Raw genomic sequence first — 20,688 nt, 5'->3', positions numbered from 1 at the left:
TTATTTGTTAGTAGGAATTCTTAACATATTCTGAATACTAGTCCTTTGTTGAATATGTTCTTCCATTAAGCGACTTCCTATTTCATTCCTTGATTTTAGAAATTCTTCATTTTAATGTAGTCCAATTTATCAATCTTTTCCTTCATCATTAATACTTTTAGTGTCTTGTTTAAGAAATCATTCCCTATCCAAAGTCATAAAGATATTTTCCTATATTATTTTATAGAAATTTTATTGTTTTACCTTTTACATTTAAATTATCCTAAACTGATTTTTGTGTTTGGCGTGAGGTAGTACCAAGTTTTATTTCTCCTTCTCCATTCTTAGGGATATTCGATTGACACAACACCATTGATTTAAGGGACCAATTCTCCCACTCCTCTGTTGTGCCGTCTTTGTCTTAAATAAAGTTTCCATGTACATAGGGGTCTGGAATCTCTATTCTTACCCAATGGTCTATTTTTCTATCTTCTGTGTTAATTATTGTGGTAGCTTTATAATAAGTCTTGTTATCTTGCAGAATGAAACTCTCACTTTTACAATCTTTGAAAATGTCTTTGCTATTCATAATTTTCATATAAATTTATAATCAGTTTGTTGATTTCCAGCAGAAAAATGATATTTTTATTGAAACTATATTGAATCTATAGACCAATTAAAGGATAATTGATTCATTTGCAATATTAAGTTATTCATTTCATGCTCATGGTCTGTTCTCCATTTATTTAGGTATTCTCTAATTTTCTTTCCCCCTGCATAGAAGTCCTGCATATGTTTAATTAGATTTATTCTTAGGCATTTGATCAATGCTATTATAAATAGTAATTTTAATATTTTTGTGTTTTTATTATTTGTTGCTTATTATTAAAAATACTATTTATTTTCCATTTTGCTTTTGTCTCCAGCGGCCTTGCTATACTCATTAATTCAAATGTATCTGTAGGTTGCTTTGGATTTTCTGCATGTACATCTATGTCATCTATGAATAATGACAGCTTTACTTCTTCCTGTCCAATATGTATACCATCTGTTTTTCTTTATGGCACTGATTAGGACCTTTAATATAATGTTGATTAGAAGTGGTGATAGGAGACATCTTTGTCTTGATCCTATATATATTGTCAGATTTTTGTAGCTGCCCTTCATCAGATTAAAGAAGTTCCCCTTTATTCTCAGTTTGCTAAACATTTTTATCAGCAGCAGGTGTGCAATTTTATCAAATAATTGTTTGCTTCTATTGAGATGATGATAACAATTTTCTCCTTTATTCTCTTATAGTGATTAAATTTCTAATGTAAGCCAAACTTTCATTCATGAAAAGGACCCAGTTAGGTCATCATACTTATAATCTTCAATTTTCCTGTACCATTTTGGTTTAGATCTATATCTTACTAACAACTCAAAGCTAAATTTTTTTTAAACCAACAGAGAGGCTCTGTCTTAAACACATTCATCCAACCAATTCATTATAGGTCAGTTTGAACTTAATCCTGCTTTTATTTCACTTTTTAAACTATTATAAGTTATTATGAATTTCGTTCTTTTTTCACTTACTCATCTTTTGTTGGAATAACAGCATTTTCTTTGTTCCACTTTTATTTATTCCTTTAATCTTTAGAAATTAGAAACTCATTCTCTTCATGATTACCTATAATTTTGGAAAACACGTACTTAAGTTTATAACATGTTTTCACTTTCCTCCACTCCCTCGTATATTCCCTCATCAGTTGATATAATCTGGAATTTTAATCTAAGATTATTTTTAGGTTTTCTTTACAATTAACATTTCTATAGATTTAGCAATAAATTTCACTGCCCACTATTGTTTCTGGTAATGACAATCATAATTACAGTAGTAGCAAACATTTATATAGTGCTTACCATGTGCAAGGCACTTTGCGAGGTACTTGATATTATTAATTTATTTAATCCTCACAACAGCCCTGTGCAGTAAATACTATTATTACTTTTTTTTTTTGGCATGTAAACTGAGACAAAGAGATGTTACATGATTTTTCTGAGGTCATACAACTAACAGGTGAATCCAGAATTTTGATTCTGCCTAGAACCTTTATTCTTAATGTCTACACTATGCTGCCTATTGTCTTTATTATTTATTTATTTATTTATTTATTTATTTATTTAGCATGGGTATGTGATTTTATTTTTATTTTTTCCACTTTTATTTTTTATTTATTTTTTATTAAGTTTATTGGGGTAATATTGGTTAATACAATTATATAATTTTCAGGTGTACATTATAATTTGACATCCATATATTCTATTGTGTATTTACCATCCAAAGTCCAGTTTCCTTCAGCTACCATATATTTGACCCCCTTTACCCGTCTACCTCTCCCCTCCTCCCCCACCCTCTACTCTCTGTTAACCGCTAGTCCATTGTCCATATCCATGAATCTCTGTTTGTCTTGTTCATTTGTTGCTTTTAGGTTTATATCCCACATATAAGTGATATCATGTGATTTTCAACTTTTCTGTCTGGCTTATTTTGTTTAGCATAATCATCTTGAAGTCCATCCATGTTGTCGCAAATGATAGTTTTTCATCTCTTCTTATGGCTGAGTAATATTCCATTGTATATATGTACCACAGCTTCTTTAGCCAATCATCTATCATGGGAAACTTTGATTGCTTCCATGTCCTGGCCACTGTGAGTAATGCTGCTATGAACATCGGTGTGCAAATATCGTTTGGAATATGGGTTCTTAAGTCTTTGGGGTAAATACCCAGTTAGAGTGATTGCTGGATCATATGGTAGATCAATTCTTAGTTTTTATGAGGACTCTCCTTACTGTTTTCCATAGTGGCTGTACCAATTTGCAGTCCCACCAGCAGTGTATAAGGGTTCCTTTTTCTCCGCATCCTCTCCAACATGTGTTTATTGCTTGTCCTGTTGATTATAGCTATTCTAACAGGTGTGAGATGGTATCTCATTGTGGTTTTGATTTGCATTTCCCTAATAGCTAGCGATGTTGAGCTAGCTATTTCATATATTTGTTGGCCATTTGTATGTCCTCTAGGGAGAACTGTCTGTTCAGGTCCTCTGTCCATTTTTTGATTGGATTGTTTTGGTTTTTGCTGTGATTGAATCATATGAGTTCTTTGTATATTTTGGATATTAGGCCCTTATCAGAGGCATTGCTTACAAAAAATATATTTTCTCATTCAGATGGTTGTCTCTTTACCTTGTTGATGTTTTCATTTGCTGAGCAGAAGCTTTTTAGTTTGACGTAGTCCCATTCATTTATTTTAGCTTTTACTTCCTTTGCTTTTGAGGTCAAATTCATAAAATCTTCTTTAAGTCCAAGGTCCTTGAGTTTCATTCCTATGTTTTCTTGTATGTATTTTATTGTTTCGGGTCTTATATTCAGGTCCTTCATCCATTTTGAGTTAATTTTAGTATGTGGTGATAGACAACAGTCTAGTTTCATTCTTTTGCAGGTGGCTTTGCAATTTTCCATTTACTGAAGAGGCTTTCTTTTCTCCATTGTATGCTTTTGGCATTTTTGTCGAAAATTATTTTCCCATATAAATATGGGTTTACTTCTGGACTCTCGATTCTGCTCCACTGGTCCATGTGTCTGTTTTGTTGCCAATACCATGCCATTTTGATTACTGTCGCTTTGTAGTATAATTTGAAGTTGGGCAGAGTGATGCCTCCAGCCCCATTCTTTTTCCCAGCATGGCTTTGGCAATTTCGGGTCTTTTGTACTTCCATACAGATCTGATGATTTTTTTGTTCTATTTCTTTAAAAAATGCTGACGGGATTTTGACGGGGATTGCATTAAATCTGTATAATGCTTTAGATAATAAGGTCATTTTAACTATGTTGATTCTTCCAATCCAAGAACCTGGAATATCTTTCCATTTCTTCTTCGATTTCTTTTAATAGAGTCTTATAGTTTTCATTATGTAGGTCCTTCACATGCTTCATTAGATTTATTCCTAGGTATTTTATTCTTTATGTTGCAATTGCAGAAGGAATTATTTTTTCTACTTCTTTTTCTGACACTTCATTATTAGAGTATAGGAACGCTATGGATTTTTGAATGTTGATTTTATATTCAGAAACTTTATTGTATTTGCTTATTGTTTCTAGTAGTGTTCTTGTGGAGTCTTTAGGGTTTTCTATATAGAAAATCATGTCATCTGCAAATAGTGACAGTTTGACTTTTTTGTTTCCTATTTGGATGCCTTTTATATCTTTCTCTTGCCTGATTGCACTCGCTAGGACCTCCAATGTTATATTGAATAACAGTGGCAATAGTGGACAGCCTTGCCTTGTTCCTGATAGTAGAGGGAAGGTTTTTAGTTTTTCATCATTAAGTATAATGTAGGCTTAGGTTTGTCATAAATGGCCTTTATTATGTTAAGGTACTTTCGTTCTACACCAATTTTGTTAAGTATTTTCATCATAAATGGATGCTGTATCTTGTCGAAGGCTTTTTCTGCATCTATCGATATGATCATATAATTCTTATTTTTTTAATTTGTTCATGTGGTGTATCACATAAATCGATTTGCGTATGTTGAACCATCCCTGTGCCCCTGGGATGAAGCCCACTTGATCGTGGTGTATACTCTTTTTAATATATATATATATATATATATATATATATATAATATTTTTAATATATATATATAGAATACAGCAACATATTAAAAAGAGTATACACCATGTTATATATATATATAGTTATATATATATATAACTATCCTTTTCATATTCAGTTATATATATATCCAGTTATATATATATATAGTTATATATATATATATAACTATCCTTTTCATATTCTAATGGTAACCACACACCAAAGATTCAGAACTAAAGTATATATAGTTATATATATATATATAGTCGTCCATTTTCTTCTATGTGCGCCTTATCTCCATTCCCCTTTGTGAATTTAGATCTTTGAATCCTCCCTTTTTAAATCATTGTTATCTCAATTTGTCCCTATGTGTGCGGAATGTTCATTACTATCTTGCTATAGCAATTCTTATTATTTAAGCTTATAATGCCCTGTTCTTAGTAAGGATTGCACTCCTCTGTTTCCTTTTGCCTGATAGTCATTTTACTTTTAATTACAGTTTGTTTGTTTTTTTTCATTTTGTTTTAGGTGAGCCGACCCCTTTCAGTATTTCTTGTAGTGCAGGCCTCATGGTAGAGCTTTCCCTCAATTTTTGTATGTCTGGAAAGGTCTTAATTTCTCCTTCAAATCTAAAGGAGAGCTTAGCTGAATACATTATTCTAGGCTGGTAGTTCCTTTCACTTAATAGTTTAAATATTTTATTCCATTCCTTTGTAGCTTGTAAGGTCTGTGCTGAGAAGTCTGATGATAATGTAATGGGTTTTCCTCTATAAGTTACCGTTTTTTTCTCCCTGGTTGCCCTGAGAATTCTATCGTTGTTGATTTTGATAACTTTAATACAATGTGTCTTGGTGAAGGCCTTTTTGGGTTGAGATAATTAGGTGTTCTGTTGACTTCTTGAATTCCAAGCTCCAGCTCATTCCTTAGATTTGGGAAATTCTCGTCCACTATTTGTCTAAAAATGCTCTCTAGTCCCTGCTTCTTTTCCTCGCCTTCAATAATGCCCATTATTCTTATGTTTCCTCTCCTGATGGTATCAGCAAGTTCTTGTATTTCTCTTTCATTATTTTTCATTCTTCGGTTTCTCTCTTCTTCCGATTTATTTCTAGATTTCTGTCTTCGATATCACTGATCCTTTCTTCCATTTGGTCGACTCTATTTCCCAAGCTTGCTATTTCATTTTTCAACTTTTGCAGTTGTTTTTTTATCTCCAGAAGATCTATTCTTTTCTTTCTGAGGGTTTCAGTCTCCTTGCTCTGCTCATCTAGTTGTTCTTTCAATTCCTAAAATTGTTGATATGACTCATTTTGGAACTCACTGAGTTTTTTCAGAAGTACCGCCCTGAATTCTCTGTCATTTAAGTTGCATATTTCTATGTCCGTAAGCTTATATTCTGGAGATTTTTCTCTTTCTTTCTGAAATGCCTTATCACCTTGGTTGTTCATGGTGTTTAATGGAGTATTTCTCCACCTGGGCATTAGTGGAAGTGTATTCTGCTGTTTTTCCAGAAAGAAGTTTTATTATATAAAGGTCTCTCTTTAGCCTGCTGCGAAGAGAGCACTTTTCTTTTGGTTTCCAGTAGCTGGCGTCTAAGCCACTTGGATCCCTGCTTTATATAAAGCCTAATAATGCCTTGTTTATTTTCTTGTAGATATTTAATCATACTTGCTACTTTCAGTCTCAGTCCCTGTCAGTGTCAGCGACAGTCTCAGCAGTGTTTGCTCAGATTCCCCTGGGGCTCCATGGTGATCGGTCTCACAGGGTATAGGGGGAGGGGCCCTCTGGGTTGGGAGTTGGGGGCTGCAGCTCAGCCTCGGGGCCACTAAAAATCAACTGTTGTTTTTCTGCCGTCCATCTTCTCTGCCTTCTGCCCTGATGACTGGGCACTGCTGCCGGCCCGCTGCAGGGAGCTCACAGCTTTGCTAGGCAGGGCTGTTCAGGGAACTCGCCGCTCCTTCTCCCTTCCCCCTCCAACAGAGAGCTCTGGCCGCTCCAAGAGGCAGCTTCTTTGTTTCTCCCAGTCCACCTCCCAACATCCGGGGTTCTGACCTGTAGTAGCTCTTATGCATAGATCTCATGCTCAGACATGCTGGTGTGCAGATTGGGTGTTTTTTGTTGAGTTTTAGATGTTCGGCTTATTGTTGTTTCAAGGGGAGAGATCTGAGACCATCTTTCACTCCTCCATGTTTCCTCTGTCTTTTATTTTAGATCTTTTCTTATATTAAATTTTTTTCCCGATGAGTTGCTCTTCTAGTTCTTTGAAAATTGATCAATGAATGATAAACCACACCCTTGACGTCTGAAAATTATTTTTGTATGGCTTAGTATTGAATTTCGAATTCAAAATTATTTCCTTCACACTTTAAAGATATCATTGTTATCTCTTTCCTTTAATTTTGCCCATTAGAAACCTCTTATCAAATTAATTTTTAATTTTTTAGGTAACCTAACTAATCTATTTTTTTATTCTGTTTGGAAGCTTGCTTTTCTGATTTTTTACAATAACTTCTTGCTATACAAAGTACATTCCATTGTGCTTACCCATCATATTCCATTCCCCTCCCTGAACAACAAGGGGCAATCAGGAGAAAACTCCTAACTTGTGGTTTCTCTCTCAGGAAAGAAAGAAAAACATGGAACACGTGTCCTACATTCTGGCTTTTCAAGGGGCTGCTCAAAGGACTGATTTCTATTTCAGCTGACTCATATTGCTGACAGAAGAGAGATTGGCACACTTTAGATGCCTGAGTTATGCTGAAAACAAAAGCAAGCCATGTGAGTTGCTATAGCTCCAGAGCTATTGCAGTACTGCAGATAGACACCTGGGGATGCTCCAGAGTAGAAAAAGGCAAAACTCTTCAGCTGGAAATAACACACTCAAGCCCAGAGAAGACACATCCAGAAAGCTTTGAGAAGCCCCCAGAATTTCAAGCTGGCTGATTGGTTAAGGTTTTCTCTAGAGAAAACTGTCTGTAAAGACTAGAGAGGTGGCTGTTTCTTCAAATATGCAAATTTCAGCAAAAAATAACAAGGTATACAAAGAAACAAAGAATCATGGCTCAATCAAAGGAACAAATAAAACTCCAGAAACCAACCCTAAACAAATGAAAATGTATGAATTACCAAACAATTCAAAGTAACTATCATAAAAATGCTCAATGAGCTAAAAGAGAACACAGATATCTAAAAGAAATCAGGAAAATGATTTATGAACAAAATGAGAATACCAACAAAGATATAGAATCTACAAAAAAAAAAAATGAATTCTTGAGCTGTAGTATACAATAACAAAATTGAAAAAAAAATGACTAGAGGGGATCAATAACAGGCTGTATCAATCAGAAAAAAGAATCAGTTAATTTTAATGCAGATTATTTGAAATTGAGTCAGAAGAGCAAAAAGAAAAACAAAAGAAAGTGAAGAGATCCTAAGGGACTTATGGGATACTCTTAAATGGACCAAACTACACATTATGGGAATTCTAGGAGTAGAAGAGAGATAAATGCTCATAAAGCCTATCTGAAGAAATAATGCCCCAAAACTTACCAATTTAAGAAAGGAAATGGACATACAAATTTAAGACGTTTAAGAACTCCCACTAGAATAAACCAAAGACACCTACGCTGAATCATACTGTACTCAGGCTGTCAAGAATCACAGAGAGAATCTTGAAAGCATCAAGATAAAAAGAAGAGCTTCCATAAGATAACAATTGGATTTCTCAGCAGAAACCTTGCAGACCAGAATAGACTGGGATAATATATTCAAAATGAAGGGGGCAGTGGCGGGGGTGGGGGGGGGGGGGCCAGAGCGGGACTGCCAACCAAGAATACTATGTCTTGCAAAGCACATATATAAGCTTCATGACAATGAATTTAGCAGTGATTTCTTGGATATGGCACTGAAAACACAGGCAACAAAAGGAAAAATAGATAGATGGGACTGCATAAAACTTGAAAACTTCTGCACAGCAAAGGAAACACAAAGTCGAAAGGTAACACAGAATGGAAGAAAATAATTGCAAAACATATATCTGAAAGGAGATCAATATTCAGAACATATAAAGAATTCCTACAACTCAACAATAAAAAAAAAAAAAACTTGACTAAATAATGGTAAAGAACTTGAATAGACATTTCCCCAAAGAAGATATACAAATGGCCAACAAGCTTAAGAAAGTGCTCAACATCTGTAATCGTTAGAGAAATGCAAATTAAAATCACTATGGATATCACTTCACACCCATTAGGATGGTCACTATCAAAAATAATAATAATAATAATAAACATAGTTGACACATGTGAAGAAATTGGAACCTTTGTGCACTACTGTTGAGAATAAAATGTGGAAAACAGTTTGGAGGTTCCTCAAAAAAACAAAAATAGAACTACCATAAAATCAGTAATACCACTTCTGGGTATATATCCAAAAGAATTGAAAGCAGAATTTCAAAGAGATATTTGCATACCCATGTTTATTACAGTATTATTCTCAATAGCCAAAAGATGGAAGCAGCCCAAATATCAAAAGTCCATTGACAGATGAATGGATAAAGAAAATGTGATGTGTATACATATATTTTATTCAGCTGTAAAAAAGAAGGAAATCCTGTCACATTCTATAATATGGATGAAACTTGATGGCATTATGCTGAGTGAAATAAGCCAGGACAAATACTGTATAATTCCAATTATATATCTAGAGTAGTCAAAATCGTGGTAACAGAAAGTAGAATGGTAGTTGCCGGAGGCTGGGTGAGAGTAATTTTACCATCATTTAACGACATCACTCAAAAGCAGAATTTTTACACTTGAAGTTGTTGTAAGGGTTAATATATTTGTTGTAAATTTTAATATAAAACACTATTTGGTTAAAGGGATGCTTTAAAACTGGTTTTCAAAGTCTTTCTCTCAGTTTTGTACTAGGTGCTGTCTCTCCTGCTGTTGTTGTCCCTTCCATGCTACTTTTGCAGGACAAGGGGTATGGTATTGAGAAAGGCATTCCAACCTTACTAATAGCTGCTAGCAGTTTTGATGACATCCTGGCTATCACTGGATTCAATACATGTTTGGGCATAGTCTTCTCCTCAGGTAAACAAGAAAATACAATCACTGCCATATCATTCATAGCTTTGTTGTTGTTATTTCTTTAAGTAAGGTTTCTGGCTTCCTTCATTTATTAACCAAGACTTTATTTATTTAACATCTTTTTATTCCTCATAGAAAGAGCATTCTAGATCAGGGAGGAAATTTCAATGTGTTAAGAAATCACTACTTACCACAAATGATTTCATTTTAATAACCATATATTTCAATTAATTTGATAACCCATATTATTACCATTTATCTGCTCATGTTGCTTTGGAATTTTATCACAGTTTTCAATAGAAAATTTTAAGCAGCAATATTAGTACTACTAATATATTTAATAGATATTTTCGAAATGTACCTTTTGGTACATCATTATAAATAACTGGTTGCTATATTATTAAGACAAATATATGGAGCGTGGACAACTGTGTGACTTTTTGGTAGTGGTGGGACAAGATCTTGCACCAATTCTGAATCTCAAGGTGATATTTGGTCTTGAACATCACTCTAAAGAAATTGTGAAAGTAAATATTTCCACATTGAGTAATGCTTTATTTATCTGCAGCATTTGATATTCAATCTTCCGTATTTTTGAGGCACCAAAATATTTTTAAGTTGAAAAGTAATATATATATATTTCTCTTAAAATCATAAGATACAAATAAAAAAGAAGAAAAATGGGGAAAGATAAAAATAAAATCTGCAATAGTCATAATAATTCTGAATCTTTTATGTAAATCCACATAGACTTTGGCTAGCTCTAGCTCCTGCCCTAGCTCTCTTTCTCCTTCTCTCCTTCTTCCTCTCTTTTTCTCTCTGCTCTCAATAGTCTTAAAATTACTGAACACTGACCATACTTTCTTATAACCTGAAGTTTTTTGCACTTAATTGTATATCGTAAACATGTTTCTCTTCAGTAAATATATTTCTATGACATTTTTAATGGTTGCATATTATTCAATTGGCTACATCATAATTATTTAACTTGTTGAAAATGGAAGTTGACTCCAATATTTACTATTAAAATAATACTTGATTGAACATCTTATAGCTAAATAATTGTACCTAAACTTAATATTTTCTTAACCTTAAAAGTGTAATCGTTGAGCTAAAAAGTATATAGAGTTATAAGCTTTTTGAAACATAGTGCTACAATATCATGTCCTACCATGCTGCACTTTCTCTTTGCCCTTTTCAAAACTAGGTATTACTCATCTTGTTTTTTGCTAATTTGATGGATGGATAAAATGTGAGGCCTCTTTAAATGAAATACTTTGACTATTAGTGATGTTAATCAAATGTTTATGTTTGTTAGCCGTTGGTATTTTGGTATGTTTTATAAATTGGCTTTTCTTGAAATCTTTTGCCTACATCTTATAGGTGTGTTCATTTTTTCTTTTTGATTTGTCAAGATTCTTCATAAAATTGAGAATGATAACCCTTTATTTATATTCTTTAGTTTTCCCCACTTTTAATTTGACTTTTGACTGGTATCAGTCATTGTTTCAGAAAACATTTTTGTGCTCCTCTTCCATTGTACTGTGACAAACACTGAGAATAAACAGTGAACAACAATATTAGCTTTTATTGAGTAATTGCTTGGTACTTGCTCTGAGTGCCATAGATGTTTCCACTCATTTAGTAGTCACAATAGTGCTGTGCTCATTTTACAGATAAGGAAACTGAAGAACAGAGATTAAGTTACTTGCTCAGAGTCACAGATTCAATAAATAGGGGAATCAAGATACAAACCTGGCAGTCTGACCTTAGACTCATACTTTTAAGTACCATTCTATACTATCTTCCAACACAGCAGATGGAAAAGACCATGTAGCTCATGTTCTCAAGGAATTTATATTAAACAAATGTGATGAATATTACATGGTATAGGATGCTATGGAAACATGGTACAAGAAGCCAAACCTAATTTGAGGAAGACAGAAAAAGTGGAAAACCAAGCAGGCACAGTCTTAGAAAAATTCTCTTTGATCACATGACTATGTAAACTGTCACTTAAAATTTTAAGGACTTTCTTAAGGTTTATTTTATACATTGGATCTTTAATATACATATATTTTGGAATATGATAGATATCGAGATCTTATCTTCCAAGTCAATTGGCCCTTTTATCATTATAAAATGTACTTCTGTATCTCTTTTGACAGATTTTGTCTTAAGTATGACCACCCCTTGCTCTCTTTTAGTTACCATTTTCGTGGAATATCTTTTTCCATCCTTTTAGTAATAACAATCTATTTCAAAGTGATAACAACTTCAATTGCATACAAAAACTCTACTCCTTTACATCTCACCCTCCCCACTTTATGTTAATGTCTCAGTTTTCATCTATTAACATAGTTTATAGTTATTTTTATGCTTTTATCTACAACAAAATGAAAAGTGACTTACTCACTACCATTACAGTATTATAGGATTCTTAATTCATCTATATATTTACCTTTACCGAAGGTTTATGTTGTATGTTTTTGTGTTGCTGTCTAGTGTCCTTTTATTTCCACTTGAACAATTCTCTTTAACATTTCTTTTGTAAGGCAGGTCTAGTGGTAATGAACTCCCTTGCCTTTTGTTTATCTGAGGAAGTCTTAATTTATCTTTCATTTTGAAGGCAATTTTATGAAATGGTATTCTTGGTTGGCAGTTTTTTCTTTCAACACTTTGAATATATCATCTCACCCTTTTCTGACCTGTATAGGTTTCTACTGTGAAATCCTAATAATCTTATGGGATCTCCCTTATACATGATGAGTTGCTTTTCTCTTGCTGCAACTTCTTAATTGGTTTGTAGAGTTTCATAAAGGCTTTTGGACTGTATATTATTGTTAAGTTGGATTGAGATTCAGGTACTTTCTATTCCACCATCTTGATATTGTCCCTCTCTATTTCTATTATTTTTCATGGAAAAATATTTCTAAATATACACACACACACCCTTTATTGAGCTAAACACATAAAGCATAACTAAACTTTTTTGTGACTCAGAATAATTTTTTATAATAAATTACCAATATGGATACGTAAAATACATTGGAAGCTCAATTGACCCTTGAGTAGACCTAGGATTGACCCTGGAATAAATGTTTTCTTTATATTTTTGTTGTTAAATTATTCTTTTCTATGTTTAAATTGTTCGTTTCTTTGTCATAATAGTACATCAGAGAAGAAACATTACCAGCAATGTGCTAGGTGCCAGAGGTACTCCTTTGTCAATCTCTGTTCATTCTTCTATCTCACCTGGTCTTTTAGGTTGGGTGTATAAGGGGAATACATTGTAACTTATTACTTCTTCATTTTCTGGCCTATTTATTCAATAAGTTGAATGCATATATTAAATTAAGAATACCTACTTAGTTTATCAAATAGATCTGCATGTTTTCACATTTGTTAATATTAAAGGTCCATTTTTGTCTATTTGTTCGATCAAATACATACTTTTCTTCATGAATCACCTAAGCTTGTTTTCTGATGTGCTGAATATTTAAAAATATTTCTCTCTGAACGTTTTTCCTCATTGTGTACCCTTACAGGAAATATGCTTCATAATGTCCTAACCTCTCTTCGGGATGTATTTATTGGTGTGCTGGTAGGAATTCTTTTGGGAATTTTTGTTCGATATTTTCCAAGTAAAGATCAGGTAAATAAAAAATTAATCAACTTTTAGAAGTATAGTATTAGATATTTCTTTGAAATTTTTGAACTTTTAGAAGATCCATGAAATAATAAATTTACTACTTAATTCTCTTTCCCCCAAAGTAGCCTCTATGTCTATTCTCTGCTTAAAACTAGCACAGTTGTGATTGATACAGGTCAATGGCCTTATGTGAAGTCTCTGCTTCTTGATTTGGCAAATAAGGAATATCAGAGAAATGTACTTAATTCAGAGTATCCTCTCCATTTCAATCCAACCCTTTCTTCACTAAGTCGTCTATTGACTTCTGACTGTTTTCCCTAATCTTCTTTACCTCACACTTTTTCTCGAACATTTTGTGGGAGATAGATTCTCATCTATCACTGTATGTTTTCTGAGTTAAATTCACTCCCACTTCCTTTGACTAAGGCAACACTATTGAATTCGACCCTTTCCTGCCCTAAAGGATATGCTATTAATCTTGTATTTTTGTAACTTCCATCTTGATTTGCCTGTAACGATTGTTTTAGCTAAAGAAATATTTAGAAATTTATTTTTAAGAATTCATTGGGTATGTTATACAGAACTACAAGTTATATGGATCTCTTTTCTTTCTTTCACTTTTAGTTAAAATATTGTAACCATTTTACTGACATTAGTATCAGAGATGTGGAAGAAGATAAAACTTAATAATTACAAATTTTGTCACTTGGTACCAGTCTGCTAAAATATTTGGTGAGGAAGAAAGTCAAAATTTTAGACATTATTTACTATAACCAAGTCTGCTAAAATATTTGGTGAAGAAGAAAGTCAAAATTTTAAACATTATTTAATATAACATATAGACACATGGTATCAAAGGTCAATAATTAATCATAACTAATGTACATGTTGTATTATATATTTGATGTAAATTAATTTCTAAATACTTATCTAATTCTAGAGAAATCTTCCATTGAAGAGAGCATTACTTGTTTTGAGTTTGTGTGTTTCTGCTGTCTTAGGCAGCCAGCGTATTGGTATGCACGGAGCTGGAGGGTTATGCACACTAATGACGTCTTTCATTGGAGGAAAGAAGTGGTCCAAAGATAAGGTGAATATTTTTAATACACCATGTTTTAAAGATAAAATAGCTGCTTTTTTTTTTTTTTACATCTATAATGGACATTTAGGAAACATCCTCATTCTAGTTGGAAGATGTTCCAGAATTTTGTGTCTTCGAGGAAGTATACAAATCAATAAAGGAATAAAGTATTTAGTAAAAGGACCTGGACACATACCGAAATGCAAACAGGACTTGAGTTATCAAATCAGGCCTCTTTCCCCCCACAAAAAAATTTTCTGTAATATGATTATATAACTTTTATTGATTTAATTATTTTTTCATTAAATTTTTGGTTATACAGTTAATACATTAAAACATGCTCATAAAAGATTAAAACAATACAATAAGTCCACATATAGAATAAAATGTAAAAGACTCCTTTTCCCCACCACTCCCAAATATCAAACCCCTCTTCCCAGAATTAATCATTTTCTCAAATCAGTACTCTATTTGTAGACATTTAGATCATTTTCATTTTTGTTATTACAAACAGTGCTGCCATGAACAGTCTTGTTCATGTGTCTTTTTGTAAATGCATAAGTAGGACTAGATTCCCAGAACTGGAATTGCTGAATTTAGAAATGGTACGTATCTATTTGGTGAGTACTGCCAAATTATTCTTTTTAAAAGATTTTATTTACACTATTTACTAACAACAGTGTAGAACAGTCCCTAATATCTCAAACCATCAACAATCCTGGATATTATCACTAGGTCTTTTTTTATAATATCATGAGTAAGAAACTATATAACATTATCAATGGAATATTACTCAGCCATAAAAAAAAAGAATAAAATCTTGCCGTTGTGACAAAATGAATGAACGTAGAAGGTACTATGCTAACTTAAATAAATGAGACAGAGAAAGGCAGATATTGTATGATTTCATTTATATGTGTAATCTAAAAAAAACAAACAAAATAAAATAAGAATAGACTCATAGATATAGAGAACAAACTGATGGTTGTCAGAGGGGAATGGGATGGGGGGCACATCACTGGGGAAGTAGTCAAAATAAGTCACAGTGTTGTAATATACAGCACAGGAGATATAGTCAATTGTATTATAGTGATTTTTTTCATGATATCTTTTGCATGGAAGTAAAATTTCCTGTAGTCAAACCTGTCAGTTTTTCCTTTTTGGTTTTGATTCAGTATCTTGTTTCAGAAGGATTTCTTCACTCAAGATTATAAGATTATAAACATTATAATATCCTCTGTATTATCGTCTAATACTTTGGTGTTTTTTCTTTGCTTTGCTTTTATGTTTAGTTCTATAATCCATCTGGAAGTTATTTTTATGAATACTCTGAGATAGAGATGTATATGTATGTGTGTTTATATATATAGGTATTCAGACATACATATATACATACATATAATAGATATATATGTGGATATAAATTAGATAATTAACCTTTGCCAAATTATTTATTGACTAACCCATTAATTATTCAGTGATCTTTAAATGCTGCTTTTAACATGGTCTAAACTCACATATATCTAAGTTCATTTCTGGAATCGATTTAATCCTACTTGTGTATTCCTATGCCAATACCACTGTATTTTAAATCTATTCTAAATCAAAAGTCATAGTTTTAAGTCTCAAAACTAACATAGAATATTTCATCTCATTGTACTTATTTTAAAAGTATTTATTGGCTGTTCCTGCCCATATTCTTTCTTAGATAAATTTTAGAATCAGCTTGAGAAGTTGTGTACCCAAAAATCATACTGGCATTTTGTTTAATATTCCAATAAAATCATAATTATGAAAGACAGTAAAGGGTTAATAATAAATTACAATTAGATAAATAAAATGAAAACTACTAGAATTCTTTTTATATGATAAAGGAAATCAAACAGTAAAAACTAGACTTTAAAGATTAAAAGTAACAAAGAGGATAATGTGCTATAAACAAAGAAGAATAACATTGTTTTTTCTTTGTTTTTTCCTTTTTTAAACTTTACTCTTATAAATGGCAATCAGAAAACCCAGACATAAGGGGTATAGTATTAAAATAGTTTATGCCCCAAATAAAAGATATCAAAGTTTTATAAAAATGATAAGCCCAAACTGAGGCTAAAATTACTTCACCCAAGTTCCTGGGAAAGAATCAGTGCACTGCTATGTCCACAGTGGTCTTTTGCTGTAAGCACATCACTGGGGAAGTAGTCAAGAGAGAGATTTCTTCCCAGAAAGAGAAGCCTATTGGCAACCAAACAAGAATCTGTTATATGTTTTCGATTTACTTTTAAGGAAAAAATGACTTTGAAGTTTTCAGCATGAATGAGTACTTTCAAAACAGTCCTAACAAGATTACCAGAAATTTTTTTCCTATTAATATAGGATATATCAGCATTTCCTTTCATGGGATTGGGTTCCACAATAATTATTAGTAGAGACTGTCTTCCCATCACCCTTCTGAGAGCCGAAATGTTTGCTTGATCTTGAGTTTGTTCTCATCCGGCATGATGTACCTCTGTCTCTGTTCCATTTCCTTACAAACAAAGGCTACACCTCTAGCTGAACCATCAGAACATGTCTGCATCTCTCCAAAGACCTTACTTGTTCCACGACGAAATGACCAAGTATTTTTACTTTACAGCTTTGTAGATTTAATCAAATTCTACCTAAGTGTTAGAATTAACTAATTCAATTAATTTTTATTGTTTTAACATTTCTCTTACTAATAAAACATCTTACACTTATCTATTAAGAGAGATTTTAAATTTCTGAAATGCAATTATTTTTATGTGCCGCAGTAACTAAAAATGTATCACTCCCTTCTACAGATTAAAGTCCAAAAAATTATTACAACTGCATGGAATATTTTTCAACCTCTTCTTTTTGGTTTGGTTGGATTAGAAGTATCTGTTGCAGCTCTTAAATCAAATGCTATTGGTAAGAATGAATAGAGGCTATATACATATACATACATACATGATTTGAAAATATTTAAGAAAACTATGAATAATTTTATTTTTATTTACAATATGTCTTTGAATGCTACAAGGACCTCCTTCAGAAACTCATGTAAACACAGTAACATACATTAGTTCTTCCTTACCCTGGGTGCTCTTTGTTACCAAAGGCAGTCTTATATCCTCCCTGAGTGGCCTGAGGAAATGGAGATTAGAATTCTTTTCTGAGGGGAAATATTAGATACCATCAGCACCTTTTGAATACTTTCATTTATAGTAAAAGTTCAGAGTTTATTAGCTCAGAATTAAATAAATGTAATCTAGCTGATTTTTCATGGTACCCCTACCATCAGATAACTCTTGCTCTTTACAAAGAAGCCTCAACCATATTTCTATTTTTATGATTATCATTTTTGCTTAAAAAATAAAGACAGAAAGAGTCAATAGCCTTAAAAATGTTTTCAACACTTTTACAAATCATATCTCTAGGCATAAAGAACCACTTCTTCCCAAATATTTTGTTTGTTTTTATCTGTTGTAGGCGTTTTTGTTGCTGCCTTGAGTTTGGCATTATCGATTCGAATTTCTTTTACATTTTTATTGATGTGTTTTTCCGGTTTTAGTTTTAAGGAGAAAATATTTATTGCTCTAGCATGGATGCCCAAAGCTACAGTCCAGGTAAGAACATATTAAGTCATACTAATAATTTTAATATTGATTTTTTAAATTTCTAAATGAAAAATGTTCAATCACAAAACATGGACTATTAGCCTTACTTTTAAAATGCTTGATCATAACTACTCATTAAAATTAATGTAATCTTTTTTAAAAATCTTAAAATGTCTTAAAAGTAATTTTTCTGAAATTAAAAAGTGTACTTTTAATGACGAATACTTCTTAAACTTAAGAAAACATTTTTTCCATTGTCCTAAATATAAAATAAGAGTATATCTGAAAATTGGAATTTGGGCATTTTGCTAAATGTTATATTTTAAAGTAGAGAAACATTGATTCTTTTTAAAATATCTCTTTTCTACCTGTGCCACCCACTCCACCACACATGAATGCACATATTTTTAATTATACATTTAATTTGTATGACTATTTGATTAATGACTGAATCTCCCCCACTAGGTCACATAGGAAGGATAGGAACCATGTCTGTTTGGGTTTTCTTTTTTTCATTATTTTTTCCCTGGCACTTAACACAGTGACTGGCAAGCAGGACGTACACAATAAATAAGCATTGCATGCCTACAAGAATGAATGATGAATGAATAAATAAATGAATGAATGGGAGACCTTGTAGTTTTGGCCCCCAATTCAATGATATTCTTATCCAACTAAAAAAGGTATTGCTACATACTGTTCGACTATTTAACCTGGCAGTGTAATGTCTTGATTCCCTGAGATTCTTTTCTCTTTTGTTATTCCCAAACAAAATCTTGTGAACTTCCATACAACGGAATTCTCTATATGTCATGGTTAGAAAGCAGGTATATGGGGGTAGACTGCCTGTTACTTGCCTATAACCTTAGGCAAGTGACTTGATCATCTCTCAGTGTCCAGTTTGTAGATTCCAAACCTCTTGTCAGTTTTACTATATCACACTGCCTCCCAAGTAGGATGAACAAAGAGAAGATGATCAACAAAGTCCTAGTGAACCATAAGAAACCTTAGTATTTTGTGTTGTGTTGTCTGTTGCAGCCAAGAACCTAGTGGTACGTGGTAAAGGCAAATAAGCAAAACCTTGGTTCAGTTAGAACTCGAGATTCTGAGAGTAATGTGAACACTCAAAAAACATATATACTGAAACAGGGGAAAGCTGAAATGCAGAATACAAAATCAGCCCCAAAATGTCTACACACCGATTTGTCATTATTTCACTCTTCCTACAGATATATTTGCTAGAAAGAACATAGCATTGATGAGTAACTCATGAAAATTCCTCAGCACTTTTAAGTCTTGCCTGTTTTCTAGTTGTCTAGTACTGTTTGCTTGTTTGTTCGTTTGTTTGTTTGTTTGTTTGTTTAACAGAGCCATTTACTTTTATTATATTTTAACTCTTTAACATTTTTCATTATGCCTCATCTTCCCCCACCACCCCACCCAAATGCAGGCTGTATTAGGTCCTCTGGCTCTAGAAACAGCAAGACTCACAGCACCCCACTTGGAACCATATTCGAAGGATGTGATGACCCTAGCATTTTTAGCCATCTTGATCACAGCTCCAAATGGAGCTCTAATTATTGGCATACTGGGGCCCAAAGTACTTACACGCCATGATCCAAGCAAAATAAAATTGGAATTGACAGGAATAAACTTTCATTAAAAAGATCATTTGCCATCACCTGCCTGCTTCTTTTAATGAATTATCTTCCATGAAAGAAAAGTTAAAAGGTACAAATATGTGAAGACTACATAGAACCAAGGATTTAATAAATATGTGATTTGACTACAGAGCTTTCCTATGATTTTTTATTGCAGAGTTAATTTAATAAAAACAATATAATGTCCTACCTAGTACTTACATATTTCAAGAACAAAGTAAATCTGTAAATACCTTAAGAAAGTTAAAGTAATCCATCAGGCTAAAATTGCTGCCCTAGAGCAAACTAAGCACCTCTCACAGTTGCTCTCTGCTCAAATAACCCTTTGAACTTCAGTGGCCTCACTGACTGCATCGTCATCATTTCCTGTCCTCCCACCAACAGGTCTCTAACAGCTCTACTGTATATCATCAGCTCATCTCAAATTTTCTTTTTCTTTCACTGACAACATATTACCTAACATTCTGTTGGCAACAATTAATATAAATTCCAATCAAGTAGTCATTGGTTGTGCACTGCCCTCAAGGAGGGAGTGTCATTTGGGGTACACAGTTCCTTTTGTCTAAAGGCACTTCCTATAGAGGGACTTCGTTGGAAGCCCTCAACAGACAACACTAGAAGCTGGCAGGGCAATGAGTGCCTCAGTTCTGAAAGAGGGATCTGGGCAACACAGCACAGAATGCACTACTGTTCACCCCTGGTGCCATTTGGATCTGTTGCTTCATATAATTTCACTGCATCTAGGAAAAGCTCCTCCAGGATTCTAGGTGGTTTCTCATGCTGGGGAAATTTATGAAAGAACACTAATAGAATGAGTTACAGTGTGCTGACTGTAAAATTACTGCCTGGCTATGGCCCATGGGAACATAGGCCATCACCCATGGGAACATAATGCTCTAACAATAAGCTTTCGCCCCCTCCTGCTTTACTACCGCCGACCCCCCATGGGTTAACAGTTAGTAAAAAGAAGAAAAAT

At 33.1% G+C, this 20,688-nt stretch overlaps 1 protein-coding gene across 10 annotated transcripts in view; it reads left to right on the top strand.

The window, feature by feature from the left end:
* Nucleotides 1-19,842, top strand: part of LOC120591137 (sodium/hydrogen exchanger 9B1-like) — a 59,756-nt gene extending 39,914 nt beyond the window's left edge. For 7 of the 10 annotated variants that reach the window (XM_039848717.1, XM_039848712.1, XM_039848714.1 and 4 more), the window contains 7 exons: nt 9,532-9,707; nt 12,876-12,920; nt 13,253-13,359; nt 14,297-14,446; nt 17,254-17,362; nt 17,924-18,060; nt 19,502-19,842. In XM_039848717.1, coding sequence (XP_039704651.1) covers nt 9,532-9,707; nt 12,876-12,920; nt 13,253-13,359; nt 14,297-14,446; nt 17,254-17,362; nt 17,924-18,060; nt 19,502-19,714 — 937 coding nt within the window. In that variant the 3' untranslated portion in view covers nt 19,715-19,842. Of the gene's footprint in view, nt 1-9,531; nt 9,708-12,875; nt 12,921-13,252; nt 13,360-14,296; nt 14,447-17,253; nt 17,363-17,923; nt 18,061-19,501 lie in introns of those variants that run through there. The other 3 variants (XM_039848720.1, XM_039848719.1, XM_039848721.1) reach the window with 3 other exon arrangements.
* Nucleotides 19,843-20,688: the final 846 nt, after the last annotated feature.

This window comes from Pteropus medius, unplaced genomic scaffold (assembly GCF_902729225.1).
Source record: "Pteropus medius unplaced genomic scaffold, Ma_sr-lr_union100, whole genome shotgun sequence".
NCBI lineage: Eukaryota > Metazoa > Chordata > Mammalia > Chiroptera > Pteropodidae > Pteropus > Pteropus medius.
This window is presented reverse-complemented; position numbering and strand designations above follow the sequence as displayed.